We start from the raw sequence: 14,554 nt of genomic DNA on the forward strand, positions 1-14,554 counted from the left end.
GGTGCTCACAGTAGTGCCAGATTTGTGGAAAATTTCTCTGGAAAATATGTCTGCAGATTTTGTACAGCAGAGAAAGAAGAATACCAGACTCAAGAAGTTGGATCTGAAACATTCTGCATCAGAACTGAAGAACTACATTCTGCTCTTTTTCAGTTTATGAAAGACAATCAATGACTTGTCTCACCGTTTTGGTGTGAAAGGGGGGTGTGTGTTTTCAGAAAAATTATCACACTTCAATGTTTGCGCAGGATTCCCGGCTGATGTTGTGCATGATCTCTTTGAGGGTATTGTCCCTTTTGAGATAGCTTTGTGCTTGACAGTCTTTTCATCTAAAAAGTATTTCACCTTGGAACACCTAAATAAAGCAATTCAAATGGAATGACAAGACAAATCGTCCACATACTGTTCCTCTCACATTTTCTGCAAGAAGAACAGTATGGGGTAATGCCCATGAAAATTGGAGCCTGTTGAGATTTTTTCCTTTTTTGATTGGAGACAAAGTGCCTGCCACTGAACCTGCAAGGCAACTTCTAAATTATTTGAAAGATATTGTAGACCTTGTTGTCGCTCCTTCACACACCAAAGCTTCTATAGCATATCTGGTCTTCAAGATATCTGAACGTAGAATCAGATTCCAAGAGGTTTTTCCTGAGACTAAACTCTTGCCCAACCACCACTACTTGCAGCATTACCCTGAGCTAATTGAGAAAATTGGCCCTCTGGTTGCTCTGTGGACAATGCAATTCGAGGCTAAGCATAGCTTCTTTAAAAGAGTTGTGTGTCACACCAACTGCTTCAAGAATGTGCTCCAATCGTTGTCACAAAGACATCAGTTTCATATGGCATATCATCAGTATCAGTGCAGCTCTCTTACACCAAGATTGGAAGTATCACATGTTTCTAATCTTCCCATTGATGTTCTTAATGAAGACATATCATGGACTGTACAACAGAAACACCCAAACCTGGATGTTGTGTGCTTGGCCAAGGAAGTAACATTTAAAGGCTTCACCTTCAGAGAAAGTATGGTCATTGCTCATGGAGAATGTTCAGGACTTCCGGAGTTTGGCGAAATTGTGCAAATTTTTGTGTTGCAGGACAAACCACTGTTCATTGTCAGAAGACTTGATGCATGCCATACTGAACAATACAGAGCCTATGTCTTGGTCCAGTCTTCTGGTAAGAAAATGGAACTTTTAGAGCACCATGACCTTACAGACCCGTATCCACTTGTTCAGTACACAATTGGGCGGAGACGCATGGTGGCTCTGAAGAGATATATACATGTTTAAGGTAAGAATTGTTTATAAATTCTAAGAAAAGTGCACAAGATGTAGTGAACTTGTAAATGTCTAGCAATTATCTATTATTTGTTCTGTGTCTAATCTTATTTATTTTATTTTTTCCAGAATCTCTTAGCATGTCAGGAAGAACATCTGCCAAGCTTTTGGTGATTGTCAGTCAAGATGATTCAAGAAAGTTGCTTCTGCCAGATGGGATTCCTGAATCAGTGGATGAGCTCATTGAAAAAGTGAGGGAAGCTTTTGGATTAATTTCTAGATTCAGACTACATTATCAGGACAAAGATTTTGGGGATGTATTTGTAAATTTGACGGACACTGGAGAACTTGAGAGTCTTGGCATTCTAAAGATTATCCCGTTGCCAGATGAAGACTCATTCACTGCTCAAACAAATGATGGGACCCAGTCTAATGATGATGCTCTGTCCTCCGTTGGCTCTGGAGACACTGATCATACAATCATCCTCTCACCCTCTGACTCAGAAACAGTTTCTACAAGAAATCAACAGCGGCCAAAAGAATTTAATATTCCACGTTTTTCTTATGACACTGAACTCCAATTAGAGAGAGGAAATGCTCTTTTTAAGGCTAATAGAACAAGGCTGACTGTCACTCCCAAGATGAAGTCTGATATTCTGGAGAAGGTTTGTGATGAGATATGCAAGTATAAATCTTATCCCAGCAGTGCAAACTTCTGTGAAGTTTCAGAGGCACCCTTGCTTAGCAGAAAAAGGATGCTTCAATGGGTGCTATGGGTGGACACAGAGACTCAAAATGAAGATGGGAAACCTACGCACACAGTTGAAAGGTCTCGGATGCCCTGAGTATTTGGTAAATTCTCTGAAAACCAAAGCCTCAGACCATGCTTTTCCAGCAAAAAATGTTAAACGACCTAAACGTGATGAGGCCAATCATATCCCATCCCTTCCTGCTGGAGAGACATCAGCAAACCTTGAAGTTGAGTGCCTGGCACTTTTAAAGGAAGTGAAGAAAAGAAACAATGCATTGACAATCAGAGAAAAAATGACAAAGACGTTTGCCTTACGCAGACAAGAGATTGTGGAAAACCAACCTAGTGTTCAAGAACTGCAAGAAAGATGGCCAACTCTGTTTCAACAAGAGGAGGTAAAATTTTTATTTTATTGAAAAATGTTAAAATGTAAGTGACTAATCCTGAATTTACCATAGTTTTTACCATGGGATTTTAGTATGTAGTGTTTTTGAAAATGTCTTAGATGCCCTGATTATACCTTTTGTTGTTTAATGCTTTGTGAATTTTTTTTTCAGAAGTCTTTTTTCTGTTTCTCTTTCTTACAGATTAATGCCGAATTTTTGTGTATCACGACCTTACCTTTACAATCGAGATTTATGGCCTCTTTGGACAGGCAGAGCTCTCAGCTTCTCCAGGTTATTAAGAGCAAAGGTGGAGTTCTCCGTGAAAAAACTAAGGACACTATTAAAGTTATGGATCAGGTATTGGTTACATGCGAACAAAATTGCTTGTGACAATCAATTTAGTAGTGTTTTGGTCTAATAAAAACAATACATCTTGAACATTTTGTAGAGTCTGGACATAGACATCAGAAGAGAGTGCCTGCTGAAGTGCCTGATCATGTACCTTGGTGAAGATGCAAGCTGTCTGATCAAAGAATACCAGGTAATGTGGACAATGCAAACTACTTAACTTTTCTCCAACCATGTTTGCCTTAAAGTTATATTTCACAACCAAATCAACATTTCCCCATGTTTTACTCACCTTCAAGTCATCCTATCTGAATATGGTTATATTCCTGAAGAACTATACAGGCAAATTTATAATCCTACGTATCATTTTACTTCCAAGCGGTAGAATGGGAGTGAATTGTTGACTTTTTAAAGCTTCAAATAGTGCATCCATTGATCAAAGAACTGCTTGACACGGCTCTGTGGTCTTAACAAAGGTCTTCTCAAGCCTTAAGGGTGAGTAAAACGTGTGGAAATTTTGATTTGGTAGTGACATATCGCTTTAAAGTAGTTCAGTAATTGTGTTATCATTTACACATCAGCCTGTGTGACTTTCTTCCACAGAACACAAAAGAATATATTTTGAAGAATGTTATTAAGAGCCCGCCATTCACTTGCATTAATACTTGCAATAACAGTGAATGGGGGCTGTGGTGTTCTATTACCAACATTGTTCAAAATTCTCCAAAGGACAGTAATTCATACAGGTTTGAATTGACAAGAGGGCGTGTAAATGATGACAGAATTTTGAATGTGAACTACTCCTTTAAAAGGGGTTGGTTCACCCAAAAATGCATTTTGAAAACTGTTGAGTGGATTGATAAATGCCTCTGATTGGCCGTTGTGGTACTGCACCCAACAAATATGTCTGTGGTTGTCTACAATGGTCAACACATGGGAGCGTTTGATTGGACGTGTTTAGGCATTTTCAAAGCCAAAGAGAGTGTAAAAGTATGTCTTCACCCAAAAATGAAATTTTTGTCATCACTTACTCTACTCTTGTAATAAACCGTACAAATTTTATTTTTACGCTGAACACAAATGAAGATATTTTAATGAAAGTTAGCAACAGATGTTTGGGCTCTACATTGACCTCCATAATAGAATAATACAAATAATATAAATTCTATAATAAATTTTCAGATGAAGGAGTGTTTTTGTGGTGTTTTTTTTTTTCCTTCCAAAGTGCCTCAATTACTCTCTGTTCTTGTATGTTTTTAGGCTGACCAGAGGGAGGAAGCGAAGAGAGAATTTGAAAAGACCACCATGGCATTTTTTGTGACCCGTGAAAGTGATGCTCTTAGTCGTGCACTGGACATTTCCATTGTCATTGACGGTGTGGAAGTACTAAATGAGTTGCCCTCTGTTGCATGTGCCTGTGCCATGATGTTTGGGCTCATTTATGCAGTGAACTTAAAAAATCCTGAAGGACTCAAATATACCTTTGAGGCCTTTCAAAAAATAATCATGGACATAGAGAGTAAGCAGATGAGCCGAAGGGCGCAGAACCTCTCTTCAAAGCTGCAGGAGTAAGTTTGTTTCTTTTGACCCAGCTACAATGTTCTGCTGATGGTAAATTTCTTTGAAGACGTTGGACTGTGTAAAGCCTTTTATATGAAGTTAACTGTACTACTTTTTACTAAACCTGATTTGTTTTATCTTGGTTAAATTCTTACGTTATTTACTCATCCTTAAGCTATTCAAGTATTTAACTTTAATTAAATTTGGTTCAGAGACATTTTATGACAATTATGAGAGAAGTTTCATTTTGGGGTAAACTATTCCATGAAGGTGAAAAGACTTTTTTTTTTTTTCTTTCAACCATTGGCTAATTTGGTAGGTGTTTTATCAAGTGTTTGGTTTTACACTGCCCATTTTAAACCAGTTTTTGGGCCAAACTTGTTTTAACTTCACAAGAATTCTAAAGGTTTGAAAGATTGCATGTTTCTCTTCGAAACCATAACTGATTCTTATGGTGAATTTACATTGTATCCAGTGTGTCTATGTATATGGACACTAAAAACTGTTATACAGTATGTTTATATAACAATACTATACACATTGTAGAAATGTTTTATAACAAAAATTGTCAAGTTTATGGTGTTTACATTGTTAGACAGTGTGTATTTGTATGAGAATACTGTACACATTATAAAAAATGTTGTATTATGACAAAATAAATTGTCAAAAGTGTGATGCTTGAAGTCGTTCATCTTAGGCAGATGATAAAATTACACATTCTGAAAGTAAATAAATTTCTTTATATTACAATTATTATTTTAAATTGTATTTGGTTATATGTAAAGTAAAAGAATTAAGTTAATACAAAGAGAAAACATTATGACAAAATATAACTTGAGATTTCCTTAAACTTCCTTAAAAACTTTATTTGATTCAAAGATACTTTTTGCTTTGGCTAAGTAATGGATAGTTAATTCTTTCCAAAGTAAAAATTTAAAGTTGATAAAAAGTAAACTAATTAGATGTAACAAGTTGACGCAAAAATTTTACTTTGATCCAATGAAACACTTTTTTAAGTGCACATACATGTTCAGCTATTCATTTAGTTTTCTTCTTTTTCAATTTTCAGTGTATGTAGTAAACCAGTTAGGTTCGGTTTATATTCTACTTTGTTTTGTAGTATGAAACTTATACTGGAAAAACTAAGTTTATATGTAAACGTACAATTTTTGTTGAGAATGTTTTGCATTTGAAAGCAAGAAGCATTGCAATAAAACATTTATTTGTTCATTTTGTTCTCATTAAATACATCGAGCTTGCTGTATGTACTTTAACATGTCCATCCTATTTTGCATGCCCACGTCTAGAGTGGCATTATGAACCATTTGGAAGACTTCACCTTCTTCTACAGAATGTTTGGTTTTTAATTTGTTGTTTTATTTAATGCTAGTTTGAGTGGTGAACCTCATCTCCACAAAGCAGAGCATCCTCATCCTCCCCATGCCTTTATTCAGCTTTTATACAGCTGTCATTATTCAGCCACCAGATGAGGCTCTCCCTGTTTCCATCTAGAAACATAGCTAACAGACACTTTGATTATTAACCATTCCATAACCTATCATTACTCAGCAGCTGCTGCTTGGGCACTTGTAAGGGCCAATCGGTGTTTTTACACAGTGGCAGTTGACGAGGGTCCAGATGTTTTATCTCTCAGCAGTTTTGCCACACCTTTCTGTTTCCCAATCATAACAGCCGCTCAATCTGACCCTAGTCCAACCAGATTAGCAGTTTTCAAGCCTAGTGTCCATAGTCTCACTCAGTGTGTTGGTTATAGTCTCCGCTATGCAGTCAATCATATTGTGGGTTGATAAAAAACTAAGTCTGACCTCTTTAGTGACCTGACAAACATATTTAATGTAAATAATTAATTGTTTTACATCTGAGATATCTGTGGCCTCATCAAACAGAATACTGAAAAACTTTTCTATGTGTATATTTTTCAGTATGTTAGATTTTATTTCTGATGCTAAGACATCCAGCAGCTCTTGCATTATTCTTTCAGAGGTGTAATGTGCATTTTTACCAACATTAAGACTTTTGATGGGAAAAAGAGAGCCTGTTCGATATTCAGTTCACACTTGAACTACGGAAGGTACGCATTCTCGACATTTCCACTTTAATCTCAACGCTTATGACGACAATAAAGTCGACATTTCCACTTTATTCTCGACATGTTGACTTTATTCTCGTAGTTTGTCATTAAAGTAGAACATCATAAACTAAACTTCATCTTAAAATGAATGTTTAATTTACTAGATTTTCTCAAACCCCCGTCATAAATTATGTAGCAACATATCGATTTTATTCTCGTCATAAGCGTCAAGATTAAAGTGGAAATGTCGAGAATAAATTCGACATCTCAACTTTATTCTCTACATATAGTTGTTTTTCTTCACTTTGTCCGTATTTTTTTTCTTCACCGTGGCCCTAATACGCTTCCGTACAAAACCATCAACAATTCAGTGAAAAAACTTTTGCTCAGGACACAGTGTGTGCTGCAAGGGTTTCTGTGCACTTTTTGCAATATGGACGCAGGTCCAAATATGAGCAAATATAAGAACGGCAGATGGGGTCACTTTAAACAGGAACCATAGTGAGTGCTACAAGGATTTTTGCACACAGAACACACCTAATGCTTAAACAAATGTATGTTACAGACGCACTATACAGACTGCGCTGACGCCGAGAACAGAGATATCACTTCCTGACGCCTTTTTCTGATATCTGACAGGCTGGTTTCACTAGACTTTTTTTATTTTTTATTTTATCAAACCTCCTCTTGCCCGCCCACCTCCACATCCTCTTTGGATACAATTGGGCGAACTGCTGCTTGGCTCCCGCTATTAGCTTGTACAGTCCCCTCTCGCCCGCCCTCCTCTGTATTAAGCTGCTACACCCCCGCTATTACCATGTGCAGTCTGCTCTCAAAACCCCACCTCCCCATACTGTTTGCTTGTGAATTCTGCTCCGCATAGTCACCCGCTATTAGCTTTAGCAGTATTTGCCCACCCGCCCGCTCGTCCCTTGCCATCTCTGCAGATCATTAGATCTTGCCTGTGCCTGCAGATCTGCGGCTGTCATCTAACAATGTCATGCGAGATGAAAGCCGTGCGCTCCACTAAATTAGCCGGGCGGAGCGTGCGGCTAAAAGACGCCAGGGAGAACACTGTTAATGGGGAATGTCCCCAGATGACCACTTACACTCGATGGAGAAAAACGGTAACTAAGCTTGGCGTACACATCCATTAATTACCTGACATCTGGATATTTACAGTTTCCTGTGCATTATTCTTTTGGTGTATTTTTTTGTGTTAAAAAACAACATCAGGTTCAAAGCAAAATCCAGCTCATCATAGAAGTCAGGATCATTGCAGGCGCTGCAAACCCACACTCAACTTGTATGAGGTCCATTTTGAATTTCCAAATAACTACCTGCTGAAGTTTGGGATGTATAAGGCAGGCACACATGAACAAAGGGAGAATTGCAAATTCCACACAGACTGGACTTTGGAACTCTGGGAGAGCACCCTCAATGCAAAAATAAAACAGCAGTTTAATGACTTGCATGTCTAATTAATAGTAGCAATGCTTTTCATGTCCACCAGATGGTACAAAATTATATGATAGCTTGCAGATCATTTCAGCGATTATGTTTGAGCTGTTAAGAACTTAGAAAGCCTACTGCGTCGAATTTCACATCTATTGATTACAGCCAAACTGATCTCTCTGTGTTCTTTTAAATAAAAGCAGTGGATACTCCGCTCATTCTCAGATTCGGATCACACATTTCCCCAGAATAAATTACAGAAATCCCATCCTTCATATTCTCTCAAGGTTTCTTTTTGCACCAAGTTGTTTTTCACTCTTCTGACTGCTGACTTTGTTTCCTTCTTCCCTTCCATATTTTTTTTTTCCTTTATTTTTTCAGCCATGAAAAGGCTATCCAGTCAAACCTTTGTGTTTCTAATCTTCTTTTGTAAGTTTTAGGGGTGCGATTGGCTTTTTTTTTCCAGATGTATGCTGACACAGCTCTTACCGAACTCCATGCATTCCCTTTTAGATAAAAGCTTGTCATTTGTATAGTAAGAGATGCATATTGCCTCATTGATCTTTGCAGATTTATTGTTACTTTGATGAGATGACTACAGAATGCCAACAATCATTATTTCTCATGAATGATGTTATTCAGCAGGATTATGTCTGCTGGATTCCGCCTCCTAATAAGTTCCAATGAAAAACGTCTTGTTAACTGTATTGAGTCCCATTGTAAGAATGTATGATGGTACCTAGGTTATAAAAGTTGCAATATTTTTCCTTTAGGATTTCATGATTAACTGCATGCACATGAGAATAATGCATTGAAGAGGTGTTGCCAATATTTAGCTCCAGGTACAAAGCTGCCAAAGATAGTAATTGTTGGCAAGTCATTTTACATTTTATTTTAACCAAGGATGCTGTGCTCTAAAAAATTTCATTATGTGAAGCATATTCAATACATGTGTACCTCCTGAAGAAGTCTTCCCAGTTGACATATTTTTAATTTACATTTTATATTCCTAAGAATTTTATGAACAGTTTGAAATAATTTCATTTGTTTTTATTTCCCTGCTGCAAAATAAACACAGGTGGCGCTAAAATATATTGTTTTCTGGTCAGCAAATGGGAAAGTGATTGAGTATCAAATAATGACACGATGTGAGCACTCATTTTCTTAATCTTCCAATTCTATAGTACAGTAAGTTCACATTTCATGTTCTAATTTAATTTCGTACTTTATCATGTAAGATGCTTAAGCTACACAATAAGAACTCACTACCAATATATAAAGTATAGGAATATAGGATATTGTTGAGTAATTACTGAGGAAATACATAATAATTATGTGTTACTCTTCCTTAGTTGCTTATGTTCTGTACATCTAATTTTGGTAAATGCTGTCTTAATGTAACAATGTCATCCATTGTGCTTATTATTTATTTTTATCATTACTGTGTAATTATAAAAATATCAATTTCTACCTATGCTTCTACACTTAAGAAACAAAGAATGAATAAAACTGTGTGTGTTATAAAGTATGCAAGAGATATACTGTACATTTATGTAATGAACATCTACATCTTTTATTAGCTGAGTATATACTGTAAATCATTTCCTTGCAAGGATCATTAAACAAAATATTAGCTGGAAAACTAGGCAACACTTTACATAAAGAGTCCATTTTTCAGCATTTACATATGCTGTATAACTGCTGCATGTACTGCAACTGGCCCTTGTTGCCATGTGATTTGCATTTAAAAAGAATGAAAAAAAGCAATGTTCAAAATTTTTATTCTGTTTTCAAATGTAACATTTAAGTATAATTATTCTTTTACAATGTAAGATCGCCAGTAACAAAGCACTGTAAAGCTGCAACCTCAGTGTATTAAATTTCTCTAAACACCCAAAACAGGAGAGGACAGAAGGTGAAGGCATTTGAGTGGCTTATTTATACATTTACTTGTCTCATCTCTTCTCATTTTCTGAAACCGCTTTTCTTAGTGATGGTTGCAGTGGCAGCAGGCCAAATGGATAATCTTGAGGAGTTTGCTGGTGTTTCCAAGCTAGTTGAAGCCCACACCTGAACCCATATGAACCCATAATCTATCTAGCTCACCATTGATTTTCCACAGGATCTCCACCCAGTGGTATGTGCCCTCCTGGGTTCACCCTTACAACACTTCCAAACCACCTCACCTAGCTCCTCTTGAACCAGAGGAGCAGTGGCTCTGCTTGGATACTGTCAAAAAATTGCTGAGCTTCTCTCTCTAAGATGGAGTGTCACCCCAGCAGCCCTGCAAAGAAACCTCACTTCTGCCTCTTGTACTCGTGGCCTCAGTCTCCCGGTCATTACCAACAGCTCATGATCACAGCTTAAAAACATAGAAGTAGATCAGCCGGTAAACCAAAAGTTTTGTCTGACATGCACAGTGGGTCTCCAGTAGCTGTACCAGAAAGAGAAGCTGGTCTACTGTTCCATAGCCACAACAGAATCCTCATTGCTACTCCTCTGTCTTATGCTTAACCATCGGACAGTGAAGCAAAATGATAAGAGCAGGGAGACTAATCTAAGTTGAGAGAAAGTTGAACAGAGAAGGGCAAAAACAACACAGGAGTGGCTTAGGGACATCTCTGTGAATACCCTTGGGTGTCCAGCAAAAAGCCCAGACTTGAACCCATTTGAACATCTCTGGAGAGACCTGATAATAGCTGTTCACCAATGGTGTCAATCCACCCTGACAGAGCGTGAGAGGATTTATATAGAAGAACAGTAGAAAAATCCCCAAATCCAGATGTATGAAGGTTGTCATGTCATACCCAAGATGGTCCTAGACTCCATATTAGAGGCCAGTTTATTTTTTATGTCATCAGACTAGAGAATCTTGATTTCCATAGTCTGTCCTTTTAGTTACCTTTTTGCAAATTCCAAGTGGACTCTCGTGTATTGTCTGGCCACTCTGCCCAGATTAGTGAAGTGCTGCAGTGGTTGTTGTCCTTTTGAAAGTGTTTGCAATCTCACATAAACTGTGTGGAACTCACCCAGAGTGACAATCTGGTTATTTGTCATCATTCTTACTAAGGTCTTTCTCTCACAATTAACCAAATAGTCCCAAAATAGTTCAATATTAAAAGTCTGATTTATGGAAATAAGACGTCTTATATGTAAACAGTTATTAGAGAATAAAATATAAAGTTAAATGATCTTATTTTCTAATTTATATGTGCAGGTGCAAATGAAGTTAAAATGTCCTAGCTAAACAGGTAGAAAGTTTCTAGTATGTTTTCCCTTACAATCCCTCTCTGTTGTTATCTCAGAACAACTACTATAATTAATGAAAATGGCTCTGAGGCTAGGCATCTGCACTGGCAATCAGAAGGTTGCTGGTTTAAATCCCGTAAATACCAAAAGGGACTCTGCTCTGTTGGGCCCTTCAGCAAGGCCCTTAATCTGCAATTGCTGAGTGCTTTGAGTAGTGAGAAAAGCGCTATATAAATTCAAAGAATTATTATTATTATTAACTAAGACTTTAACATTTTGGGTTTTTGAGTTTTGATTTTTTTGTACAGTAATTAATGCCGCCATTGTTATTTTTTGTTGTTAGTCCACTTCCAGCATTGTTTAGGTCAGAACTCTTCCACAATCGACATCACAGGATAAAAGGATAGCTATGAGTTCTGCAGATCCCAAATATCTAAAGAATTTACAGTTTATAATTGTTCTCGATATTCTTGACATAGTAAACTCATCATTAGATACGGGGGTCTTCCCAGACTGTCTTAAGACTGCTGTAGTTAAACCCCTGCTCAAGAAAAATAATCTTTACCCCTCTGCCTTTGAAAATTTTAGACCCATCTCTAACCTGCCCTTCTTAAATAAAAGTCTAGAGAAGGCAGTCATTTTGCAATTAAATGACCACCTCAATAAATCTGCTATTCTTGATAAATTTCAGTCAGGCTTCAGAACAAATCACAGCACAGAAACTGCACTTGTTAAAGTAGTAAATGACTTGCGGGTAAATGCTGACAGTGGCCATTTATTTGTTCTCAGCCTCTTAGATCTGAGTGCCACATTTGACACCATTGATCATAATATTCTTAGAAATCGCCTTAGTCAATGGGTGGGCCTCTCTGGCAGTGTCTTAAATTGGTTTGAATCCTACCTGGCAGGTAGAAAATTTTTTGTTAGTTGTGGTAATCACATCTCAAAGACACATGATATTCTACACGGTGTTCCACAAGGCTCTATCCTGGGTCCACTGCTCTTTTCAATCTACATGCTTCCGTTAGGTCAGATTATCTCAGGTTACAACGTGAGCTACCACAGCTATGCTGATGACACACAGCTGTACTTAACAATAGTACCTGATGACCCCGACTCTCTCGATTCACTAACACAATGTCTTACTGGTATTTCTGAATGGATGAATAGTAATTTTCTCAAAACTAAATAAAGAGAAAACTGAAATCTTAGTAATTGGCAATAATGGATTCAATGAGGTTATCAGAAATAAACTTGATGCATTAGGATTAAAAGTTAAGACGGAAGTAAAAAACTTAGGGGTAACTGTTGACTGTAATCTGAATTTTAAATTGCATATTCATCAGACCACTAGGACAGCATTTTTTCACTTAAGAAACATAGCAAAAGTTAGACCTCTTATATCACTGAAAGATGCTGAGAAATTAATTCACGCTTTTGTTTTCAGTCGACTAGATTACTGTAATGCACTCCTCTCTGGACTACCCAAAAAAGACATAAATCACTTGCAACGAGTGCAGAATGCAGCTGCTAGAATCCTAACTAGGAAAAGAAAATCTGAACACATTTCTTCAGTTTTGATGTCACTACACTGGTTACCTGTGTCATTCAGAATTGACTTTAAAATACTGCTTATGGTTTATAAAGCCTTAAATAATCTCGCCCCATCTTATATATCGGAATGCCTGACACATTATATTCCAAACTGAAACCTCAGATCCTCAAATGAGTGTCTCCTTAGAATTCCAAAAGCTAAACTTAAAAGAAGTGGTGAGGCGGCCTTCTGCTGTTATGCACCTAAAATCTGGAATAGCCTGCCAATAGGAATTCACCAGGCTGATACAGTAGAGCACTTTAAAACACTGCTGAAAACACATTACTTTAACATGGCCTTTTTATAACTTCAATTTAACTTAATCCTGATACTCTGTATGTTCAATTCATCATAATAACTATTCACAGTGGCTCCAAAATCCATACTGACCCCAACTCTCTCTTCTGTTTCTTTTTCCAGTTTCTTTGTGGTGACGGCCTGCTCCACCACCACCCACTCAAAGCATCATGATGCACCAACATTGATGGACTGAAAGCCAGAAGTCTACGTGACCATCATCATCAAGTCCTTCCATGAAAACCCTAAATACAAAGAGGACTGTTTGACTTATGTTAGGTAGATTGCCTAGAGGGGACTGGGCGGTCTCTTGGTCTGGAACCCCTACAGATTAAATTTTTTTCTCCAGCCTTTGGAGTTTTTTTTTTTGTTTTTTCTGTCCACCCTGGCCATCGGACCTTACTCTTATTCTATGTTAATTAATGTTGACTTATGTTTATTTTTTATTGTGTCTTCTATTTTTCTATTCTCCATTTTGTAAAGCACTTTGAGCTACATTTTTTTGTATGAAAATGTTCTATATAAATAAATGTTGTTGTTGTTCTCTTTTTCTATCAACCATGATTATTGCTGCTCGTATTGGACTTTGGTTTTGTTTCACTTCCTACCTTTTTTGTTGTGTTTTCTTTTTTAGGTGCATCTCCCTATTTTTACTCCAAAAATGTTATCTGCCAGAATGTTTACAGAGCATTAAATGTTACCAGATTTATCCTAAGTCTTTGCTCTAAAAGATATTTCATTAATTATAGTTCAGCCTTTTTGACATAAAGGCAACCATACTAATAATATCAATTTTGTTATGAGCAAGTCCTGCTACCATCTACAAATATACTTGTGATCATTATTAAATAAAAGTGATTTGATATCAAAGATTCTACCTGTGTCTGAAATTGCATTTACATTTGAAGCTTGGTTCCTGGTTGCCCTTTCCCTTCTGTAATGGGGTGGTTGTGCCAGTTTGGAGTGAACAGTTCATATATGCTGAAACAGCAAATTCCACGCCACCCTTTGGCCAAACCTGGACAAACATTTTACCTAGAGAGAAGGTAAGTACCATTAAAAAGCAACTGGGGTTATGCCCAATGCAAAAGGAGGTCTCTTTGGAGCTTGGACAGTTTTGGGAGAACTTGTAAAAAGATAACCGTCGTTTGTGCATGAAATTCAAGTAACATAGGGTGACTAGTTTTCAAAGAAGCCTCAACTTTCTACTTTAACACTGTCTGATTCTAGTTGTATTATAATGTGTGTGTGTTACAGTGGTATTAATTACATTTCCCCTTCTATAATTCAAAATTATAGTTAATTATTGAAAGTAATGGGTAAATAACTGGTTAAACTGTTATCAGAGAACAAAATATAAAGTTAAATGATCTAATTTTCTAATTTAAACGTGCTGGTACAAATGAAGACAGGATGTCCTAGTTAAACAGGCAGGAAGCCTTTAGAGGTATTAAAATAAAGGGCATCTAATAAAATTAGCAACTATAGGAGAACATACTCAAGTGACCCAAAGTTAAAATTCAAAATTACATAAAACTGGGC

The 14,554-nt window shown here is 37.0% G+C and overlaps 1 protein-coding gene across 1 annotated transcript; it reads left to right on the forward strand.

The window, feature by feature from the left end:
• The first annotated feature begins 1,940 nt into the window (after positions 1-1,940).
• On the forward strand, positions 1,941-13,158 carry LOC120530150. Its single transcript, XM_039754357.1, has 6 exons — positions 1,941-2,426; positions 2,619-2,774; positions 2,866-2,958; positions 4,026-4,333; positions 8,951-9,060; positions 13,136-13,158. Exons 1-5 carry the CDS (start codon positions 1,953-1,955, stop codon positions 8,958-8,960), a joined length of 1,041 nt encoding a protein of 346 aa, XP_039610291.1. The 5' UTR covers positions 1,941-1,952; the 3' UTR covers positions 8,961-9,060; positions 13,136-13,158.
• The last annotated feature ends 1,396 nt before the right edge of the window (positions 13,159-14,554 follow it).

Source organism: Polypterus senegalus, chromosome 5 (genome assembly GCF_016835505.1).
Source record: "Polypterus senegalus isolate Bchr_013 chromosome 5, ASM1683550v1, whole genome shotgun sequence".
NCBI classification, from domain to species: Eukaryota; Metazoa; Chordata; class Cladistia; order Polypteriformes; family Polypteridae; genus Polypterus; species Polypterus senegalus.

What these genes read in the sequence shown, in the direction of transcription:
- LOC120530150 (XM_039754357.1), top strand. Translation starts at nt 1,953, where the DNA reads ATGAGATATGCAAGTATAAATCTTATCCCAGCAGTGCAAACTTCTGTG. An exon ending in CTCTGTTTCAACAAGAGGAG is followed by an intron (nt 2,427 to 2,618) that starts GTAAAATTTTTA and finishes TCTTTCTTACAG; the next exon opens with ATTAATGCCGAATTTTTGTG. An exon ending in GTCTGATCAAAGAATACCAG is followed by an intron (nt 2,959 to 4,025) that starts GTAATGTGGACA and finishes GTATGTTTTTAG; the next exon opens with GCTGACCAGAGGGAGGAAGC.